This window comes from Mus caroli, unplaced genomic scaffold, assembly GCF_978045245.1.
Source record: "Mus caroli unplaced genomic scaffold, Mus_caroli_1 scaffold_11, whole genome shotgun sequence".
In the NCBI taxonomy this organism is placed as follows: domain Eukaryota; kingdom Metazoa; phylum Chordata; class Mammalia; order Rodentia; family Muridae; genus Mus; species Mus caroli.
In genome coordinates, this window is record NW_028227266.1 from 10210156 (window position 1) to 10233404 (window position 23249).

A 23249-nucleotide genomic window follows, 5' to 3' on the forward strand; every position below is an offset into this window, starting at 1 on the left:
TCATGAAAAAGACCTCTGCTGGATCCACCCTCAGAGATGAAAGGAAAGGGAGAGCTAGCTATGGTAAGAGAGAGGAGTCCTGGGAGGGAGAGCATGCCAAGGGGAAGGAGACCGATGCATAGACACTGAAAGGGAAATGATTGTTTCCGTTCTTAGCATTAAAAAGAAAGAGCTGGAGGGAGGAAGGGACAGGGAAGGAAGAAACCACAAAGGAGGATGGGGGTAAGTTGTGGAAGAGGAAGGGACGGAAGGAAAAGGGGAGAAGGCAAAGGTTGTATGTTGGTCTGAACAGGACACAGCTTTTGTTACTACATGGACAACACAAGTCAAGAAGATGTGAGGTAGAAGGTCAGAGCCTCAGAGTGTTCTGAAAGCAGAGAAAATTTGAAAGGAGGGGGCTGACTTAACAGTCAGATACTGGAAATGGAGGGACTTTTAAGACTTACTGAAGTCCCTAAAGCCACTAACAGTAGAAGAAGGCTGGTGTAAAGCTAAGAAAGGCTTTGACATTGCATTTTGAAAACATAGAATATATCAATAGCCATACTTCAGCCCCAAACAATGAACAGACAATACTGGTTCTCTCTGCCTCATCCATTTGCAGACACTGACCAACATTTTGAAACAAATCTAACTCCCACCAGCACAGAAAACAGCAGCAACTTCTTGAAGCACCTGTGCTTTCTCTTCTTCTCTGAACCCTTTCAGCTGTACCATAGGAGGTAACAGCTCTACGCCTGGACAAGAAATGTTTCTCCTAGCCAGGCGTGGTGGCGAACACCTTTAATCCCAGCACTCGGGAGGCAGATGCAGGTGGATTTCTGAGTTTGAAGCCAGCCTGGTCTACAAAGTGAGTTCCAGGACAGCCAGGGCTATACAGAGAAACCCTGTCTCAAAAAACCAAGAGAGAGAGAGAGAGAGAGAGAGAGAGAGAGAGAGAGAGAGGAAAGGAGGGAGGGAGGGAGAGAGAGAGAGAAAGAAAGAAAAGAAAGAAAAGAAAGAAAGAAAGAAAGAAAGAAAGAAAGAAAGAAAGAAAGAAAGAAAGAAAGAAAGAAAGAAAGAAATGCTTCTCTTATAGGGCTGCAGACCCCTTTAGCTCCATGGTTACTTTCTCTAACTCCTTCGTTGGGGACCCTGTGTTCCATCCAATAGATGACTGTGAGCATCCACTTCTGTATTTGCCAGGCACTGGCATAGCCTTACAGGAGACAGCTATATCAGGGTCCTGACAGCAAAATCTTGTTGGTATATGCAATAGTGTCTGGGTTTAGTGGTTGTTTATGGGATGGATCCCCGGGTGGGGCAGTCTCTGGATGGTCCTTCCTTCGGTCTCTGCTCTAAACTTTGTCTCTAACCAGTACCCTCAGAGCTCATGACTCTAGCTGCATATGTAGCAGAGGATGGCCTAGTCAGCCATCAGTGGGAGGAGAGGCCCTTGGTCTTGCGAAGATTCTAGGCCCCAGTATAGGGGAATGCCAGGGCCAGGAAGTGGGAGTGGGTGGGTTGGGGAGCAGGGAGAGAGGGAGGGTATAGGGGACTTTCGGAGAGGAAACAGGAAAGGGGATAACATCTGAAATGTGAATGAAGAAAACATCTAATTAAAAAAATAATAATAAGAAGAAATGCTATCAGTCAGTGATACTTACAAAGACAGGCTGCATTCATGAGCAGAGAAGCATGGGTGCCCTATGTACTACCAAGTGTCCAGACCTACTTACAAAGACAGGCTGCGTTCATGAGCAGAGAAGCATGGGTGCCCTATGTACTACCAAGTGCCCAGACCAAGTGGATGCCCAATAACAGTAATCACCAATTAGTCAGTGAGTGTTTCCCTGGGCTAGAGCTGGGATGGGTTAGTGGAGCCATGAGAAGCTTGTCTCCTATTGACTTTTGAAATCATACTGAAGTAAAAAAAAATAATAATAATAAAAAATAAAAATTAAAAAAAAAACCTCACATACTTGAAACAGTTGCCAAGAACAATACAAGGCAGAAAGTGCTAAAATCATCATAGCAGAGCCAAAAAACTCCGAGGGAAAGCAGGATGCCGTTAGCCTTCCAGAGAGCCCTTTGGAGCTGGACCTTCCAAGTGAAGTGGGAGAGAGCACTGTCATGATTGATGATGGCAATGCACTGTGCATTCTGCTGAGAAGGACATTCAGAGTTTTAGGAGTCGCGCCAGCATGTTAGACATAGCATTTACTTTGGATTCACTTGGATATATTTTGGGCAAAAAGTGAGTCACGGATAAAGTATTTCATGCACAAAGCAGTTATTCTTTTTTTCCTTCATGCATTATAGAATATTGTGTTCTTCTCTGTGTCCAACACAGTTGGTCCATCTCTGAAAGGCTCCTGCAAGTCCTTGCAAGGATTACGGGAACAAGCTGGGATATTGTTATCATGAACTAGACCTGGGATGACTTTCTTTAATGTAGTAGTTGACTACATAAGAAAGATATCTACTTTGAATATCTTTAAATTAATCAATGTGATTTTTTACATACAGATACATATATGTATAAATGCCTGTATATATGTATGTATGTATATACTAAAATCCTGTCTTACGAATAAAGAATTCTCATTTTTATTTCGAGTTTTATAAAGAATGGTCATTTTGTTGAAGTGATAAAATCTCTTGAAGCTTGAGTCTTAAGGAGCAAAGTTATGGACAGAATTTCCAGACACATCTAGTGTATTTTCCCTAGCTGGTCTACCAACAGCAAAGCCCTCAGCTAACTCAAACCCCACAATTTTTCTTAAAGGAGTGAAAGTTTGTGTTTAAATTCACCCAGAAAGTGTGCCTTGAGACTCCCGCACATCCCTCCTGGCACGGAGTCAGTCACTAGGAGCTTCGGCCTTCTGTGCCAGTTTGGGATCAGCACAGAGGCGTATGATTGCCCTGAGCCCATCACCACCTTCCCACCCCTTCAGTTTTGCCTCATTTTGATGATGTTCATCTTCCTCTTGGCTCCAGTTCTCAAGGCTTTACACTGATGTAGAAGCTAGTGGGATGTGGGTTGAGCATGAAAAAGATCCCCACAGTTTCAGACTTCTTGCTAATTGACACTTAGTGCCTAAAAGGGTCAGTGTCCTGGGGACTGAGACAAAAGCGTGGCTATTTTAGAAAGCAATTCAGCCACAGCAAGCATCGTGGCAGGTACATATGCCGTGAAGCATTGGACCCAAGGCCCATGCTTAGAGAACTTACAATTGGGTTGGACATAGTCAATCCAGCAGCATTAAGTGACAAAAAGTCCACAGTTCTACAAGGCTGAAAAAGAAAGGGAGCTTTATAATATCTTTGGAAAAGGACCCAAGTCTCCAGTTTCTTCTCTCCTTTAGTAAAGGATTTTTCTGATGATAAACTTGGAAGTGACCCTTGCAAGAGGAAATGTAAACCAGGGAGGAATTACTTTCCCCTTTGAGAGTTGTGATGAGCTCAAATGTATTATTCCAAGATCCCAAACATTTCACTGTAGTAACCAACGAGAAGTCACACGTGATCTTTTGAGCCAGTCTCTTTCTAGATCATCCGTAATTTCTAGCAACAACCACATCACTAATGGGCAGTAAGGAAAGCTCACATGGTGACCCAGGTAAGTGCGCATGCGTGCGCGCACACACACACACACACACACACACACACACCCTCCAGGCAGCTACAGATTTCAATCGTTCCTGCATGCCTGGTTGAGAGGAACAGGAATGTACTTGAGGGACTGTGGCCTGCGGAATGAATTGCTACCTTTGTGAGGTGCATCGCTTGTTTCTACAGCATCACAGGAGACAAAGAGTACATTTAGTTTGTGGAAAAAGGATGGGGGCAGGGGAAGAAACAGAAACCAGAGGATTGTGCAATCATGGCGCTTTCAAATCCCTCCAGGAAGTTTATGTTTCAAGGCCTTTGGAAGAGTGAAATGCAGCTGTTTAAAACAGAGCTGTTTACTGACGGGCCGCAGTCCCCCATAAGTGCTCTTGGTACCACCTCTGCAGCCCCAAGGATGACAGGTCACTGCTTGTAGGCTTAGCTAGCCTAAGCAGGCTTATGCCTACCCCAGCAGAGACCATGTGTCTCAAAAGGCAAGGGGATGTTCAGAGAAGACTGAGAAAGAGGGAGGGGGTGAAGAGCTGCAGCCCACTGGATCTTAACAGAAGAAAGTCAGGATTCTTATGTGAAGTGTTGTGTGGATGGCCACACCCCCAAGGAAGCCCTTCAGATGACCAGCCAGAGGGTGTACCCAGTACAGCATCTCACACACCATCATAGCAATTTTGGATTTCTTGTGAAAAATTCAAAGTACCCTTTGCAGTATCTCCTTTACGTCTTGAACGACAACACAGGATGTGGCTTAGCGCTTTCTCTATGTAGTTAATACATCTGCTCACTGGTGGAGTGACTTCTAGTCGCTTCTCTCTCTTATAATGAAGCTTCAAGAGATTTCTCCATCAACCTCTAACCAATCATGGCACCATTCTTTCCCTGCAGTCTATCCTTACCCATGCCCCGGACACGCTGGGCATCTTCACCCGGCTGCTCTTTCTTCTTGGCTGCCTCTGCATGCACACTGTGTCCAGAACAGTGTAGACGAGAGACATGGTGAAGGCCAAAAGGCAACAACACCATGTCAATCATCAAGAGGCCAAGTGCTGGCCGAGGGGGCCTGTGCCGGCTGGCACACTGCTTCATGGCATTGCTAACTTCTGCTCCGGAAGGGAGTCTCGTTGTGTAGAAGGTACCGGTACCTCACATCCCCCTGCCTCAGCCTCCAGAGTGCTGGGATTACAGGTGTGCCCTGTAATCCTATATAATTATAATGCCAGGATTCACAATTTCTTACATGCTGGAAGGATTCAGTGGCACTTTTCAACAGAATCTCAGCGTAGAAGCAGTCAGCACGGGTTGTTGCTATGGAAAATCAGCTGAAGTAAAAGGGGTTATTTTGACTCACAGTTCAGGGTACAGTCGGTCATGGTGAGGCAGAAATGACAGCAGCCTAGCAACCAGCTGGTTAGACTGTGTTCATGGTCAGGAAGCAGAGAAAGACAATAATGAGCTCAGCTTGCTTTCTCCTTTTTATTCATTCTAGGACCCTAATCTGTGGAAAGGTGCTGCCCACATCCAGGGTACAGTGAACCTAATCTAAACTATCTCTTATAATAGATACAGCCAGAGGTTCTTCTCCTGGGTGGTTTTAGATTCTGTCAAGTTTACAATGAGTGCTAACAATCATAATACACAAGAACATTAATATAGCTTAAAAGCTTACCATTTCTCCATATTCAAATGAATTAACACATTTTAGTGGGCATTAAGGCTATGATGACCCTGTCTACTGAGTCTACCAGCCCTCAGTAGCAGATGCATCTTGGAAATCCTCCCTCCAACTTGTCAATATAATAAACTGCTTTCTAAAACATGCTGTCGTCTCTGTGCCTCAGCACATGGTTTCTTCTCCTGTCCCATGCCACCCAAGTTACTGGAAGGTACAATTGGGTAGCTCTCAGCTTCTCTATTCTGACCTCCACCCTTCTCCATTTAAAGCTTCATCCTCACTACTGATCACCCACTTCCAACTCACATTTTCTTAGGTCCTGATTCTCCTTTTTGCAAGTTCACATTGTGTTTTCTGAGAAACTCTTTTACACTGAGGTTTTAATGATGGTGTCTATCCATTCTCATCTGTGTTTGATTGGAGTCTTATAAAAGCTCTACACCATAATTCAAACCCATGTGTCTGGAGAAAAGACTTTACTTCAGCAATAGAAGTACTTTAAAGATGTGAGCTTTGAGTGTCATTTAGATTGTAGGGTCCCATTAGTTCAATCCATGACTACTGCATCTGTGTATTTGATGGATCTGGGTGAGATGGTTATGATTGGAAACTTCTAGAAGGTGGGATTTCTAGTCTATTTCTAACACAATCTTTCTACAAAACTCTGTCAGTAGTGTCATGCCTCATAGGGTTTGGAGTGTGTGTGTGTGTATGTGTGTGTGTGTGTGTGTGCGTGTGTGTATAACTGAACCTAGCGTTTTCTGCATGCTGCATGCTCCCTCTACCATGAGCAGCACCACTAACCCTCAATGGAACTTTAATGGCATCTCTCTGTCTCCACAGAACCACACATTTCCTTTTCTATACCCATCTTTAGGTATCTTCACCTGTGGTGAGTGGCCACCTTCAATCCCTACTCCCTTGATATTTACTATTCTCTAGGCTTGGGTAGGAAATGACCCCAAATATAGTCTTTCTGTAGAGCACAGAAGTGAAATCTCTAGGCTAAGCTGGCAAAGAGAGCCAATGTGAGAATCAGTTTTAGGTGTCTGGCCCCTCAGTATCCAGACACATAGGTGGTATTTATCTCTGAGTCCACAATGGAAGCACTTGCTTGAACTCTGGGCTTCATTGCTGACTGCATGTGTTTTCTAGTCACAATGTCACTCAGTCTTCAAACTCACCTTTGTTGTCTGGAAAAGAGGGAACGCATCCAGTGCTGAAAGAGCAGTAAAGTGTGTTGTTTTGAAGAGTAGGAGCTCTAAGATTTATTTACCTAGATGAAGAGCTTGCTCAGCGCAAGGCCAGTGCTAAGGCCCTGAATAAATGGCTGTTAGTGTTGCTAGCTCCAGAGCCACTGTATCAGTTGCTCCTTCTGGGCCTGCTTCTGCAATCCTGGCGGCCCACAGAGAGCGTGTGGGACGGGCTGCATCCCATAGTGAGTGCAGACCCGGAGAGGAGTGGCTACAGACTCTGGCAGAACAAGTTTTTAGTACATTTCTGTCTTTTGCCTTTTCAAAGCAGTGGAAAATAAATCAAGGGTGAAAAAGCAAACCTGGGAAAGAATGTATTCCATTGTTCTTTATGCAGGTGGGGAGGACCCTTCAAATGCAGTTCTTGCTGAAATAAATCACAAGCCACATGGCTGAGTCTGCTCCTGCCTCTTCCCTACCCGAGAACAGACAGCAGATACCTTGAGTCTCTTGCTGTCATTTTCTGGGAGCAGAAAGGAGCTGGGGAAGCCCCACCATTGACTGAATTCTGTTCATAACTGATTGGACATCTGGAGGGACTGGGTTAGACTGCTTGGTTAGTAACAGAAGTCTTATCCACACTAACTTGAGCAGTCAAGAAGTCACTATGAGGACTGCAGTGTATCAAAGACTGCAGAGCCACGTGGAGGAGATCTGCTTCTCTAATGCTTCTGTCTGCTGAGCCTTTACAGCTAGCTCCCAGGTTCAGTAAATCACTATGCATCCAGCATGGGTCAGGTTGCTTTCCTGCTAGAGTCACACTTGCTCCACCAGCACCTCACCTCCATCACAGCCACATGCCACCTGTGCATGGACAAGCCAGGCAATGGACAGAGATGGCTGGAACACATTTTGGTGAGCAAGATGGCAAGGAATACAGTTCACATCCAGTCCTGCACTGCATCCTGGATGTTCCCAATTCTACCATGTTTTACCTGAGGTCTAAGGCTGCCCTGTTCTCACAGCCATGGGCCATCTTCCTGCCAGGTGAACCTTGGTCCTAGACTGACTGGCTAAAACATAACAGGATGGAAATGGTTGGCTTTGGGGCCAAACAGACCTACACTTAATAACTGTGTGGCCTGGAAAAGTGTCATCCCTATGAGCCTTGTTTCCTTATCTATAAACTGCATACCTAATGTATATCTAACAAGCTGCTAGGCAGATGCAGGGCAATAAAGTTATCATGCTTTAAATCCCTGACAAATAAAGTAGACACAGTGCTATGAATTTCCTTTGCTTGATTCGCAGACATTGAGAAGGAAAGGGAGAGAAGGAATAAAGCTTTTTGAAAAGCATTTCAACCTCAGCTACTTTGCAGTTATCCTGAGTGGGCATTAAATGATTTAGGTCTGTGGGCAGAGCCATGGAAACCACACTGTGGTGGAGACAGCTCTTGCTTTAGAGATGAAGCAGCTACTGGTTCAGGGAACCAATGATGAACACTTTATCCTCTTGAAACAATTATTGTTATGACTGCATGGCTGTGCAAACTTGCTCCATGGTGTAAGCTTTCAAAAGCTCAGTCTGTTTCCTGGGTTAGTGAAGGCAGTGCTTTGCTTTCGCATTGTGAGCTGCACAGATAGATATGTTGCTGTGGAGACACACAGAACATGTGCAAAACAGAAAGTCGTGGACTTTTCTTATAAACCATCGATATGGAGTCACTGCTGCAAACATCGGGCCAGATTTCTATATGACTTATCTAGTCCTTTCCTGTGAGACTTTTGTCAGTTTGGGAAACAGAGGCTCAGGCAAGCCTGGCGAGTTGCCAGGTCACTGCAATGCAATGTAAGCCTGGTCCCAGCACCTTTTCTCATAACACTTGTACAGTACTGCTTTTCAACTTGGCTTTGTTACAAGGTTTAATGAGTGTCTTGGTCTGAATAAGACGACCTCACATAGGCTTATATGCTTGAATGCTTGATCCCTGGTTAATGGAAGTGTTTGGGAAGGATTAGGAGGTGTGGCCTTGTTGGAGGAGGTGTGATCACTTCTAGTAAGGAGTGATCTTTAAGGTTTCAAAAGTCCATACCAGGCCCTGTGTCTCTGTCTCTGTCTCTGTCTCTGTCTCTGTCTCTGTTTCTCTCTCTCTCTCTCCCTCTCTCTGTCTCTCTCTGTTTCTCTCTGTTTCTCTCTGTTTCTCTCTGTTTCTCTCTCTCTCTCTCTCTCTCTCTCTCTCTTTCTTTCTTTCTTTCCCCTCCCTCCCTACCTCCCTCCCTCTCTCTCCTGGCTGCTTTCAGATCAGGATGCAAAGCTTTCAGCTACCTCTCCACCACCATGCCTGTCTGCTTCCCACCATGATGATAATGGGCTAACCCTTTCAAACTGTGAGTAAGCCCCCAAATAAATGTTTTCTTTTATAAGAGTTGCTGTGGTCTTGGTGTCCTTTCACATCTGTAGAGCATTAACTAAGACAAAAACAAAAGAAAAACATCTCCAGGAAAACCTGCACTTTGAGTGTCTTATTTAATAAGGGCATGCCCCCATAGCATTGTCCCTCCAGCATGAGGGGACCAAAGATAGCAAACACCCAGACACCCTAGATCTTAAGTGAGGAAGAAGGATCTAAAAATCTGTGGCAAAAGGCTGAATGCAGGTAGTAACATTTCCTATCACCTAGCCCATCACAGGCCCAATTGCAAAGTGATGGGATTATAGAAGACAGAGGTCTCCTTGGACCTGAGAGCTGTTCTAACTTAGAGGACGCCAAAGAGGGTAAGGGTGAATCTGGAAAGGAATATAAAAAGAAGCTAGAAATTTTGTACTTCCTTAAACCCTTTGGTGTTTCCCAACTTGGTCAAAGTGTGAGCACTTCGAGTATGTAGCTGCCCTAGCATTTTATGTACACGTACATGAGAGATTTTTCTTTATTCCAGAAGAAAATACATGCTTAGGTACTGTGAATAACTCCTAACATGTCAGAGAAAATCTTGCCTTATTAGCCAATAATGGGGATTAATTGATCATGGGGATTGCTATACCTCTAACTAATTTCATTTTCTCTTGTGTATTCCATTATATTCCAGACTAAGTCTCACTGGGAGAACAGATAAACTTCATGTTGAAGGCAGAAGCTATAACTTGGGTGATAGAATGTTTGTCTGATATGCTGGGTTCGATTGCCAGCACCGCATAACTAAGTATGGTGATAGATACCTATAATCCCAGCTACTAAGCAGGTCAAAGCAGGAATACCAGAATTTCAAAGGTACCCATATGTACACAGCAAGTTTGAGACTAACCTGGCCTAAAGAAGATCCTGCCTTGCCTCCAAAAACAACAACAACAAAAGTTGTTGTTGTTTTTTTTTAATTAAAGGTTTAAAAATTGAGCCTAGAAGCCAGAAAGATGGCTCAGGGGTTAAGAGCACTGCTTATTCTCCAGGGGGACCTGGATCTATTGCCAGCACTCACAGAGTGGCTAACAACCAGAATTGATTCCAATTCTAGGGTCTCCGATGCCATCTTTTGGCCTCCTAAGATATAAGCCATTCAGGTGGTTCATAGACATACATGCCAGAAAAACACTCATACACATAAAATAAAAATGAATAATACCTTTACAATGCTTTTTAAAAATTAAGTATAACATTGCTCTTTTTTAGAGGTATAATTGGATAGGAATCTTAAACATATTTGTTTTATTTCATTTCTGTCTTTCAGCTCCAGGGCTCTTTGAAAAGAAAGCAAATCGTCAACTTGTCTCCTGCCAACAGCAAGAGGCCCAATGGCTTTGCTGACAGCTCATTTCTTGACATCAAAAGGATCAGAGTTGGAGAGAACCTTTCTACAGGTCAGGGGGGCCTCCCAGTAAATAACGGACAAAGTCAAATGATGCCAGGGCCCTTGACCATGAATCAAGCACCCCTGAGGAAGACTAATGCTCTACCACCTCCTGCACATTCTCCTGGCAACAATTTGTTTAACATGGGCTTAAAGGAGGTGAAGAAAGAACCTGGGGAGACCCTGTCTTGCAGTAAGCACATGAGTGACCAAATGACACAAGAGAGTGTTTTTACTAATAGGTTTGGAGATGACCCTGGAGATCAACTGATGGACCCTGAGCTACAGGAACTATTCAATGAACTGACCAACATATCAGTGCCTCCCATGAGTGACCTGGAGCTGGAGAACATGATCAATGCTACCATTAAGCAAGATGACCCGTTTGGCATTGACTTGGGTCAGCAGACCCAGAGGAGCACACCTAGACCCTCCCTGCCCATGGAGAAGATCATTATCAAAAGTGAATATTCACCTGGTTTGACACAAGGCACTTCAGGCTCTCCCCAGCTGAGACCCCCATCAGCTGGCCCTGCATTTTCCTTGGCTAACTCTGCACTCTCCACTTCATCCCCAATTCCCACAATTCCCCAGAGTCAGCCTCAGCTTCAGACAGTATCAGGAGCAAACAGGGCCCTGTCAAGCTGGCAAGAAGTATCCCATGCTCAACAGCTCAAGCAGATAGCTGCAAACCGCCAGCAGCATGCACGGATGCAGCAGCAACAGCAGCAGCAGCAGCAATCTCCCAGCTGGCCAGCCTTGCAGTCCTCTGCTGGGCCATCCCCAGGGGCATTTGCGCAGGAAAAAATCCCTAGCCCTTCCTTCGGCCAGCAACCATTCAGTCCACAGGGATCGCCCATGCCTGGGGTGACTGGCAGCAACAACCAGTCTAAAGCAGTGGCCAATTACACATACAAGGCCAGCCCCTCAGCACAGGCTGGACACCTGGATGTGCTTCTGCAGCCAAAGCCTCAGGATCTCAGTCGAAGTTTTATTAATAACCCACACCCAACCTTGGAGCCCCGACATGGCAATACCAAGCCTTTGTTCCATTTTAACTCAGACCAAGCAAACCAGCAGATGCCTTCTCTTTTGCCTTCCCAGAACAAACCTTCTCTCCTGCACTACACCCAGCAGCAGCAGCAGCAGCAGCAGCAGCAGCAACAGCAGCAGCAACAACAGCAGCAACAACAGCAGCAACAGCAGCAGCAGCAACAACAACAACAACAGCAAGGCTCCCTGGCAGCTCAGCAGCAGCAGCCGCAGCCACAGAGTTCATTGGTAGCTCAGCAGCAGCAACAGCAGCAGCAGCAGCAGCAACAGCAACAGCAGCAGCAACAGCAGCAGCAGCAGCAACAACAGCAACAGCAGCAAGGTTCATTGACAGCTCAGCAGCAGCAACAGCAACAGCAGCAACCATCCCAACCCACCCACGCTTTATCAAGCCAGCCTTTGCTAAGGTCACCCTTACAACTTCAGCAAAAGATCATGCTTCAGAAAATGCAAAATCAGTCCATCACAGGCCTGGGATATCAAGTCACTCAACAGCACAGACAGGTAAGGGCTCTGGTACTCGGCCCCAGAACTCCCACCGGCGATTAGTTTGGTAATTATGCTTTGAGTACTCTTATGCTTTTGGTGAAACATGACTAATACCAGAAACCCAGTTGTTCTGGTGGGCTCACAGGAGCTTGATTCTCTTGGTATATCTAGAGCAAGCACTAATGTTTTCTTATAGACCGTCATTGCTTGGGGGATCTGTAATGATCAGTGATTCTTGCAACTAATGCCTTGGTGATATATCTGGTTGTCAATCATATCCTGATATGCTTGGTATTCATTCATCCAACCAGAAAATCAGATCAATATGCACTGAATTAGTGCTACTATGAAGAAGACATTGTGGTTATGGTTGCGCATTGGAATAAGGCTAGAGGTAATGCTGAGAGTGCACCAATGTTATCAACTGTTGTGTTTACTCCATGGCCACCCTGATAGATCTCACAGGACTCCATGCTCACAATCTGTTCATCAGTCCTGCATCTCCAGGGACCCTTACATCTGCAGGCACCATCTAGAGACAGGACAGAGCACCTTAAACCATCACTTTAACACTACATGAGCAATGGCAGGCAGACTCAAAGATCTTTCCCAGTGAGTGGAAATCAGAAGTGGCTTCCATAAAAAGTTATGACTGGGTGAGAAAACCATGAATTTAGCAAAATAAATTACTAAAAATAGAAATAAACCCATAGTTGTTTTATGTCCTCTGGTTTTACATTAAATAGAGGTTTAATTTTGCCCTGGGAAACTTGACAGAGGAACCTCTTTCTGGAAGGAAGGAAGACATTTGAATATTGCATTGTTCACATTGTTGGCAGGTGTGCATCACCATAGAGCAGCAAGCTACATGGTAGAGGATGAAATACCACAGAGTGACAGCTGGAGGGGTAAAAACCTCTGTACTAAGTAAAGATTTCAGCTCCACCCCCTCCCTGTGTGTGTGTGTGTGTGTGTGTGTGTGTGTGTGTGTACTCTAATTACGAGCAATGGAAGGGACTTGGGTAGACTTGTATATATTTTATAACATTAATATGACATAATAATTATACAGTCCTTTCATAAAACAGAACATTTTAGATGACTTAAAAATACGTCACAAAACTCCCTTCCAATGCCACATGTAAGCATTATTTTTTTCTGGGTGAGCATGGTTCAAATTCTTTCTGGATACTCTTTGCTGTGCCTTCTCAAGCAACCTGTTGAGGCTCTCTCAGCTGATCCTCCAAGCTAAGAGTAGATCATGAGTGATAAAATAGTATCTTCTGGGTTTTGGGTTTGTATGAAGAATGGAACAAGGTAATTCCCAATGCAGACTATATAATAAGTGAGAAGTATTCAGATTCTCATGGAAAGTGCCATAAATAATCAAAATATCCCCTTTAATGATACAAGCACTTGTGAAAAGAGGGCTTGAGATTTATACAAGGGATGTGAGTTCTAACATGTAAACAGTACTGCAGACATTAAAGAGAGTTGTGGCTGCTGCTTCAGCATCAACACTGTGACACAAGTGCAACAAGTCAGTCTCTCTAACTTAGATTTACAACCATGGAAACAACCAAAGATGAGATAGTAATAAAATACATGTGTTGATAACTTACTCTGCAGAAAGGCTGGTTTCTGTCTCTTTGGCTTGAATTTCATTTAATTCTTATAAGGGAATCCTTCCTATCATACAAGTCAGAGAATTAAAGCACAGACAGTTTCAACGTCTTTCTAAACTCAAGTGATGAAAAGCAGAGCTCAAAGTCTAATGCAGCATCAGAGCTGTGCATCCAACCACTAGGAAATACAGCTCATGGGCAGGATTTGCTGGGAAGTGAGTGCCACAGTAGATCATTGTAAACACTGTCAAGAAACTTTTTTCCCCTAGCAAAATAATCTGTATAGAAGGCTGAAGTCTTTGTGGGACAGAATATTTCTAACTTCTAGCCTTCAGGGCTGTTAACAAAAGTATTATTTTAAAAATCTGTGTCATCCTTGAGCTTCCCGATGTTAAATACTGTCCACCTAAGAAAATGCACAGTTTACAGTGGGAAATATAACTATGGTGCTCCCACCACCAGCATCCTCCATCTTATGGCTAGACCTACTGCTGGTACCATCAACTGCACACATCTCTGGATCCTCCTCTCTCCAATCTCATCCTAGCTTCCAGGATTCAAGTCCACCAATGTATGCTGATCTCCAAATCCACAAACATCTTCCAATGGTCTAGACCATTTCCACCATCTCAATGAGTATGCCAAGAAAATATTCATCTTTTTACAGCAACCTTAAGAAGTGGCAGGCATGCTAAGAGCACTTCGGGCTGCAGGTCTCTCTTACATAGCAGCCAATGCCTTTGCGTGGAATGATTCGTCCCAACTTATTGGCTTATCAGCACTCAAAATGTTTTATATTTCCAAAAGATATTCCCTGTTGAACTAAAAATGCATTCTTTTTCAAAGCCATATGGCCAGATGCCTGAAAGTGTGAATATTTCTGTCCTAACATTGGATCTAAGCAACTCAAACGGATTCTATATTTGGTTTAGAATTCTCCATGTCTGAAACTCCTAGGAGGGAATTCTGCCAGTGAATGGATGGTTTGTTGTGACTGAAACACAAATTTATACATTCCCCCTTAGTAGAAGGCCAAGTTCCTCAATCAAATCTTAAGAGCCTCAACCCACTCCCCCCACCTAGCCAAGAGAGTCTCCATAATCTGTGTCAGCCCTTGGTGTCAATCAAGCAAACATCCCGCTCCCCTTTCCATCTTCTTAGAGTAATTCTGTATAAGGCCTTGAACATGAACACCCAAAAAAACTGTTTTCAAGATGTACCAAAAACTGATGAGAGAATCAACTTAGCTCTCATATTCTGGTAATACTTCTAATCATTATTAGCCAGTGAAGGTGCATACAGGGATAGAAATTTTGTAACAAATAAAACTCTTTTCTCAACAGAAAAATCATCTTGAGAATTCAAAGTTGTATAAAATAACATCCAAGCCTCTGCTAGAGGCTGCAAGTTAGCTGAAGGATCATCAAACTGGGCCAGCAACAGGAACTGGGTTTGTAGAGGAGACCAGGATAGAGAAAGAAGGATGAGGGATATGAAATCTGGACAGAAGGCAGGAGAGACTCAAGAGAAACTGGGTGATTATTGCCAAGGGCTGTGGCCATTTGGTGACCTCAGTTATGACATACCTTGACTGCATGTTGCCAAGAAGGAAAAAGGTTGATATAGGCCAGCTATGGGCTATCAGTGCCAGGCCAGACGCATTCAATTTACATTTTCATTTTATCTTTGATGGAAAAAATGGGTTTAATTCTTCATGAAATAAATGCTTAGACCAAGACACAAAATGATTTCTATCTGTAATTCTGAGCAAGTGCTTTGAATTCTCAGAGCTCAGGCAAATTTACTCACTTGCCTTCTCTGAATCCATGGACATCTTCAGTCTCCTGGTCTGTCCCACCAGAAATCTAGAGCCAAACTTCCAGGCTAAAGTCAGATCTGCTTCATTCTTAACATTGGCAGTATCTTGAATTCATGTATTTATGCGTTCAGAAAATGTGGAATGACTACTGTGTGCCAGGCACAGTTCTGGATTTGGATGCTAGAACAAGGATGAAATGTAGAGATGGGCAGCCATGGCACAAGCCTTTAGTCCCAGCACAAGGGAGGCAGAGACAGGGAGATCTCTGAGTTCGAGGCCACACTGATTTACAGAGCAAGGTCCAGGAAAGCCCGGCTCACACAGAAAAAACACGAAATCTAGAATCAGTAACTCTGAACTTTTGTTTTGTTTTGTTTTTAACTAAATAATCAAGTACATTTTTTTTTATAGTGCAGGCATACCCTGCTCTGGTTGCTAGGTTCATGTGTGAGGTTCATGAGCTACATCTAAATAAAGATAGCAAAATAACAGTGTGTGTGTGTGTGTGTGTGTGTGTGTGTGGTGTATGCAGGTACATATGTGTAGGGATATGTGTTCAAGTGTGCATGAATGCAGAGGCCAGGGCTCAACCTCTGGTGGTCTTCCTCGGGCACCATTCAGTCCTAGGCTGGCTTGCAGGAAAGCTTCAGGGTCCCACTTGTCACCACTCCCACAGCACAGGTATTCAGAACACACCTGGCTTTTGCACAGGGGCTCTTAGAATCAAACTCAGGTCCTGGCTCTGGCACAGCAAACCCTTTACCAACTGAGCCATCTCCTTGCCACACCGTGTAATTTTTAATGCAAAGACTGTGAAGCCTGGTTAGATGTCTTAACTAAAGGAAAATTCATTCATCTTTTTGCATCACACATTACAACTTAAGAATCTGTTCAGAGTCACTCCCAAGTTTACAATAAGATAAACTGTGATCGCATTCATCAACTCATGTAGTGAACATGTCTCAAACACCTACAGCATATGAGAAACTGAGGGCTAAAGATTAGAAGACCCTCTTTCCATGCACTAAGCCTAAGTCCTCAGGACAGCACGGGCCTCCCTATTAGCGAGGTTTTGGAAGAAGGCTGAGTGTCTGCTTTGTAGATTCTCACTACATCATCCCAGTCCTTCATAATCCCACATGAGTCAAAGCACAGGGATACTCCTAAGCCACAGTGATTACTCTTAAACATGCTAGTCTACCCATTCACAGAACAGTACCCCATTTCCGCTCAGTTTTATTACATTATTCCAGTATTTTTCTCAGGGGCAAACTGAGTGTATTAGCACAGAGAGCCAACTCCTGTATCCATTGATAAAGAAATAAGCACTATAGTAGGGGAGGACGTCAGCCTTGAATCATTCATGACACACAAAGCCCTACTCTGCAGTCAGGGAAACAGCTTTTTTTATTCTCCTCTGGAGGCCTTTGTGAGTGGCATGTACCCATAGGAGCAGTTACTGCATTAGGGGGTCATTTAGCCTGTTAAAAGCCAAGTTCTGAACTAGGAAAAGAAAGGGTATAGGGTTAGGACATAGATTTAATCCTAAAGATGCAAATGCAAAAGTGTTAACGGAAACCTGACAGATGTCATTGTGATGTGCATCACATACATATGTCATGTACACAGCAGCACAGTCTCCTTTGCACCTCCTAATTAGGTTTACCCTTTCTAATCAGGTGTCAGTTGTTATTTGTTTGCTAGAGTGCTTATTGGTTTCTTTTGGTGAAATCCAAAGAAATTAAAAACACACACACACAAATACACACAAACACACACAAATAAGACATATATATACACATATATATACATATATGTATATATATGTATATATATGTGTATATATATGTATATATACATATTCAGAGCTCTAATCAGTGAATTTGCACAATCATGATTTGTTAGAGACAGAAAGAAAGATGTGAGAGTCAGAAGATTTTTACAATAAGGCAGTTGAAGTTAAAAATAAAACTGTACAAATGTTTAGCCTGGTGAGATGAGAGAGGTGTCACATGAGTTGGTAATCTTACTGTTCTTGTTTGTTTGTGATCAACCATGGAAAATCAAATTTGCATGTGCATTTTCACAACTTACAGAGAGAGTGAGAGAGAGAGAGATGGAGAATCTGAGAGAGAGAGAGAGAGTGAGAGAGAGAGAGAGAGAGAGAGAGAGAGAGAGAGAGAGAGAGAGATGGAGAATCAGCTAGAGACAGATGGAGAGTGTGTATGAGAGAGAAATCTAAACACTAATTAGACTATTCTGATGGAACTTGGTAGGGTGAATCTGAATTGTATTCTCCAAGAAATAAATCTAGTGGTGCATAATAGTGAAAACCCAATAGCTGCTGTCCTGTGTGACATGCAAAATCAACTTTTCACGCTCCCCCTGGATGCAAGTAAGGGGGCCGCTGATGTCTTTGTCTTCCAGTTCATGTGTGAATTCTCTCCTCCCTGAATCACAGCAAGCCCTGCATTGTCTTCTAGCTGGAACCTGAGTTTCCCTTCTGCCCATATGCAGCAAGCAGGGAGCTCTGGTACCCTCCTTGTGGTAGCCTCCTTGAGGTAGCCTCCTTGTGGTAGCCCCACTGCTCCAGAGCAGAGGTCTTCGTGTGCAAGCACAGGAGAGTGAACACCTCGGCATCTATCTACACTGTGCTCCACATCGACTCTGAGTCTCGGGATCTTTGTCCAAGTATCCTCCTCCTTGGTCCTATTCTTCTCTTTCACCCTTTTATTATTAAGCAGTTTGGGCCTAAACTTTCCTGAAACTTCCCCCAAGGCAACCCTTAAAAGGTACAGAGGCAGGGATGCATAGACAATGGACTCATTATTGGCAATGGAGGGTGAGAGATGTTCCCTGAGGTATGATCCACGTTAGGGAAAGCCATGAGGCTGAGGAGTTGCCAGGCCTACCACCCTGTCCCACAAAGCTCAGAAACAAATAATGGATGATATGAATGTGCCCATGGGCACACATACCCTAAATACTTTCTAGCCAATCTCCCTTCTTACTAAATGCTATCTAGCCCCACCTGCTTCCTCCCAATCTTGCCAATACACAAAATGAGCATTTAAAGTAGTAGTTAAGATATCTATTTACAAACATCTAAATGTCTCTATTTTCCTGGGATAAATCTTAATTTCTTTTTTTTTAATTTTTAATATTTTTATTACATATTTTCCTCAATTACATTTCCAATGCTATCCCAAAAGTCCCCCATAGCGCCCCCCACTTCCCTACCCACCCATTCCCATTCTTTTGGCCCTGGCATTCCCCTATATTGGGGCATATAAAGTTTGCAAGTCCAATGGGCCTCTCTTTCCAGTGATGGCCGGCTAGGCCATCTTTCGATACATATGCAGCTAGAGACAAGAGCTCCGGGGTTCTGGTTAGTACATCATGTTGTTCCAACAATAGGGTTGCAGATCCCTTTAGCTCCTTGGGTACTTTCTCTAGCTTCTCCATTGGGAGCCCTGTGATACATCCAATAGCTGACTGTGAACATCCACTCCTGTGTTTGCTAGGCCCCGGCATCGTCTCACAAGAGACAGCTATATTTGGGTCCTTTCAGCAAAATCTTGCTAGTGTATGCAATGGTGTCAGCGTTTAGAAGCTGATTATGGGATGGATCCCTGGATACGGCAGTCTCTAAATGGTCCATTCTTTCATCACAGCTACGAACTTTGTCTCTGTAACTCCTTCCCTGGGTGTTTTGTTCCCAATTCTAAGAAGGTGCACACTGTCCACACTTTGGTCTTCATTCTTCTTGAGTTTCATGCGTTTAGCAAATTGTATCTTATATCTTGGGTATCCTAAGTTTTGGGCTAATATCCACTTATCAGTGAATACATATTGTGTGAGTTCTTTTGTGATTGTGTTACTTCACTCAAGATGATGCCCTCGAGGTCCATCCATTTGCCTAGGAATTTCATAAATTCATTCTTTTTAATAGTTGAGTAGTACTCCATTGTGTAAATGTACCACATTTTCTGTATCCATTCCTCTGTTGAGGGACATCTGGGTTCTTTCCAGCTTCTGGCTATTATAAATAGGGCTGCTATGAACATAGTGGAGCATGTGTCCTTTTTACCGGTTGGGACATCTTCTGGATATATGCCCAGGAGAGGTATTGCTGGATCCTCCAGTAGTACTATGTCCAATTTTCTGAAGAACCGCCAGACTGATTTCCAGAGTGGTTGTACAAGCTTGCAATCCCACCAACAATGGAGGAGTGTTCCTCTTTCTCCACATCCTCATTGCGGATGGTTGTGAGCCACCATGTGGTTGCTGGGATTTGAACTCTGGACCTTTGGAAGAGCACTCGGGTGCTCTTACCCACTGAGCCATCTCACCAGCCCTCTCCACATCCTCGCCAGCATCTGCTGTCACCTGAATTTTTGATCTTAGCCATTCTGACTGGTGTGAGGTGGAATCTCAGGGTTGTTTTGATTTGCATTTCCCTGATGATTAAGGTTGTTGAACATTTTTTCAGGTGCTTCTCTGCCATTCGGTATTCCTCAGGTGAGAATTCTTTGTTCAGTTCTGAGCCCCATTTTTTAATGGGGTTATTTGACTTTCTGGAGTCCACCTTCTTGAGTTCTTTATATATATTGGATATTAGTCCCTTATCTGATTTAGGATAGGTGAAGATCCTTTCCCAATCTGTTGGTGGTTTTTTTGTCTTATTGATGGTGTCTTTAGCCTTGCAGAAGCTTTGTAGTTTCATGAGGTCCCACTTGTCAATTCTCGATCTTACAGCACAAGCCATTACTGTTCTATTCAGGAATTTTTCCCCTGTGCCCATATCTTCAAGGCTTTTCCCCACTTTCTCCTCTATAAGTTTCAGTGTCTCTGGTTTTATGTGAAGTTCCTTGATCCACTTAGACTTGACCTTAGTACAAGGAGATAGGAATGGATCGATTCGCATTCTTCTACATGTTAACAACCAGTTGTGCCAGCACCATTTGTTGAAAATGCTGTCTTTCTTCCACTGGATGTTTTTAGCTCCCTTGTCGAAGATCAAGTGACCATAGGTGTGTGGGTTCATTTCTGGGTCCTCAATTCTATTCCATTGGTCTATTTGTCTGTCACTATACCAGTACCATGCAGTTTTTATCAAAATTGCTCTGTAGTAGAGCTTTAGGTCCGGCATGGTGATTCCACCAGAGGTTCTTTTATCCTTGAGAAGAGTTTTTGCTATCCTAGGTTTTTTGTTATTCCAGATGAATTTGCAGATTGCACTTTCTAATTCGTTGAAGAATTGATTTGGAATTTTGATGGGGATTGCATTGAATCTGTAGATTGCTTTTGGCAAGATAGCCATTTTTACAATGTTGATCCTGCCAATCCATGAGCATGGGAGATCTTTCCATCTTCTGAGATCTTCTATAATTTCTTTCTTCAGAGACTTGAAGTTTTTATTATACAGATCTTTCACTTCCTTAGTTAGAGTCACGCCAAGATATTTTATATTATTTGTGACTATTGAGAAGGGTGTTGTTTCCCTAATTTCTTTCTCAGCCTGTTTATTCTTTGTGTAGAGAAAGGCCATTGATTTGTTTGAGTTAATTTTATATCCAGCTACTTCACCGAAGCTGTTTATCAGGCTTAGGAGTTCTCTGGTGGAATTTTTAGGGTCACTTATATATACTATCATATCATCTGCAAAGAGTGATATTTTGACTTCATCTTTTCCAATTTGTATCCCTTTGATCTCCTTTTGTTGTCGAATTGCTCTGGCTAGGACTTCAAGTACAATGTTGAATAGGTATGGAGAAAGTGGACAGCCTTGTCTAGTCCCTGATTTTAGAGGGATTGCTTCAAGCTTCTCACCATTTACTTTGATGTTGGCTACTGGTTTGCTGTAGATTGCTTTTATCATGTTTAGGTATGGGCCTTGAATTCCTGATCTTTCCAAGACTTTTATCATGAATGGGTGTTGGATCTTGTCACATGCTTTTTCCGCATCTAACGAGATGACCATGTGGTTTTTGTCTTTGAGTTTGTTTATATACTGGATTACGTTGATGGATTTCCGTATATTGAACCATCCCTGCATCCCTGGGATGAAACCTACTTGGTCAGGATGGATGATTGTTTTGATGTGTTCTTGGATTCGGTTAGCAAGAACTTCATTGAGGATTTTTGCATCAATATTCATAAGGGATATTGGTCTGAAGTTTTCTATCTTTGTTGGGTCTTTTTGTGGTTTAGGTATCAGAGTAACTGTGGCTTCATAGAATGAGTTGGGTAGAGTACCTTCTGTTTCTATTTTGTGGAATAGTTTATGAAGAACTGGGATTAGATCTTCTTTGAAGGTCTGATAGAACTCTGCACTAAACCCATCTGGTCCTGGGCTTTTTTTAGTTGGGAGACTATTAATGACTGCTTCTATTTCTTTGGGGGATATAGGGCTGTTTAGATCATAAACCTGATCTTGATTCAACTTTGGTACCTGGTATCTGTCTAGGAACTTCTCCATTTCATCCAGGTTCTCCAGTTTTGTTGAGTATAGCCTTTGGTAGAAGGATCTGATGGTGTTTTGGATGTCTTCAGGATCTGTTGTTATGTCTCCTTTTTCATTTCTGATTTTGTTAATTAGGATGCTTTCCCTGTGCCCTCTAGTGAGTCTGGATAAGGGTTTATCTATCTTGTTGATTTTCTCAAAGAACCAGCTCCTTGATTGGTTGATTCTTTGAATAGTTTTTCTTGTTTCCACTTGGTTGATTTCGCCCCTGAGTTTGATTATTTCCTGCCGTCTACTCCTCTTGGGTGAATTTGCTTACTTTTGTTCTAGTGCTTTTAGGTATGTTGTCAAGCTGCTAATGTGTGCTCTCTCTAGTTTCCTTTTGGAGGCACTCAGAGCTATGAGTTTTCCTCTTAGAAATGCTTTCATTGCATCCCATAAGTTTGGGTATGTTGTGGCTTCATTTTCATTGAACTCTAAAAAGTCCTTAATTTCTTTCTTTATTCCTTCCTTGACCAAGGTATCATTGAGAAGAGTGTTGTTCATTTTCCACGTGAAGGTTGGCTTTCTATTATTTATTTTGTTATTGAAGATCAGCCTTAGTCCATGGTGATCTGATAGGATGCATGGGACAATTTCAATATTTTTGTATCTGTTGAGGCCTGTTTTGTGACCAATTATGTGGTCAATTTTGGAGAAGGTACCATGAGGTGCTGAGAAGAAGGTATATCCTTTTGTTTTAGGATAGAATGTTCTGTAGATATCTGCCAGATCCATTTGATTCATAATTTCTCTTAGTTTCTCTGTGTCCCTGTTTAGTTTCTGTTTCCATGATCTGTCCATTTGTGAAAGTGGTGTGTTGAAGTCTCCCACTATTATTGTATGAGGTGCAATATGTGCTTTGAGATTTACTAAAGTTTCTTTAATGAATGTGGCTGCCTTTGTATTTGGAGCATAGATATTCAGGATTGATAGTTCCTCTTGGAGGATTTTACCTTTAATGAGTATGAAGTGTAAGATTATTACGTTTACCTTTCGCCATCTGGTAATCTCTGGGGCTAGTTGTTGTTGTTGTCACTGTTTAAAGATTGGAGCAGAAGCTTTGTTCCACTCACCAGCAGTCTCAAAATCCTGTGGCGGGGGTCGTGGGTAGCTGGCAGTACCCCGGTGCTGGTCCAGCCGGAAGAGGCCTGTGGTCCTACTCAGGCCGGTTTTCTGCTTCCCTAACTAATGCAGTCTCAGGTCCCGCGCGCAATTGGATTGGAGCAGAAGCTGTGTTCCACTCTCCAGAAGTCTTAAGATCCTGTGGCGGGTGTTGTGGGTAGCTGGAGAGTGTCAGCTGACTCTGGGCCCTAGCTACCCCGGTGCTTTTCTGACCGGAAGAGGCTTGTGGCCCTATGCAGGCCGGATTTCTCCCTCCCCAACCAAAGCAGTCTCAGGTCCCGCGTGATTGGACTGGAGCAGAAGCTGTGTTCCACTCA

The 23249-nt window shown here is 43.3% G+C and overlaps 1 protein-coding gene across 1 annotated transcript in view; it reads left to right on the forward strand.

Annotated features, from left to right (window-relative positions):
- Maml2 (mastermind like transcriptional coactivator 2) overlaps positions 1-23249 on the forward strand; it is a 326917-nt gene that overhangs the window by 222461 nt on the left and 81207 nt on the right. The window contains exon 2 of the mRNA XM_021172978.3: positions 10197-11873. Coding sequence (XP_021028637.1) covers positions 10197-11873 — 1677 coding nt within the window. The remainder of the gene's footprint in view (positions 1-10196; positions 11874-23249) is intronic.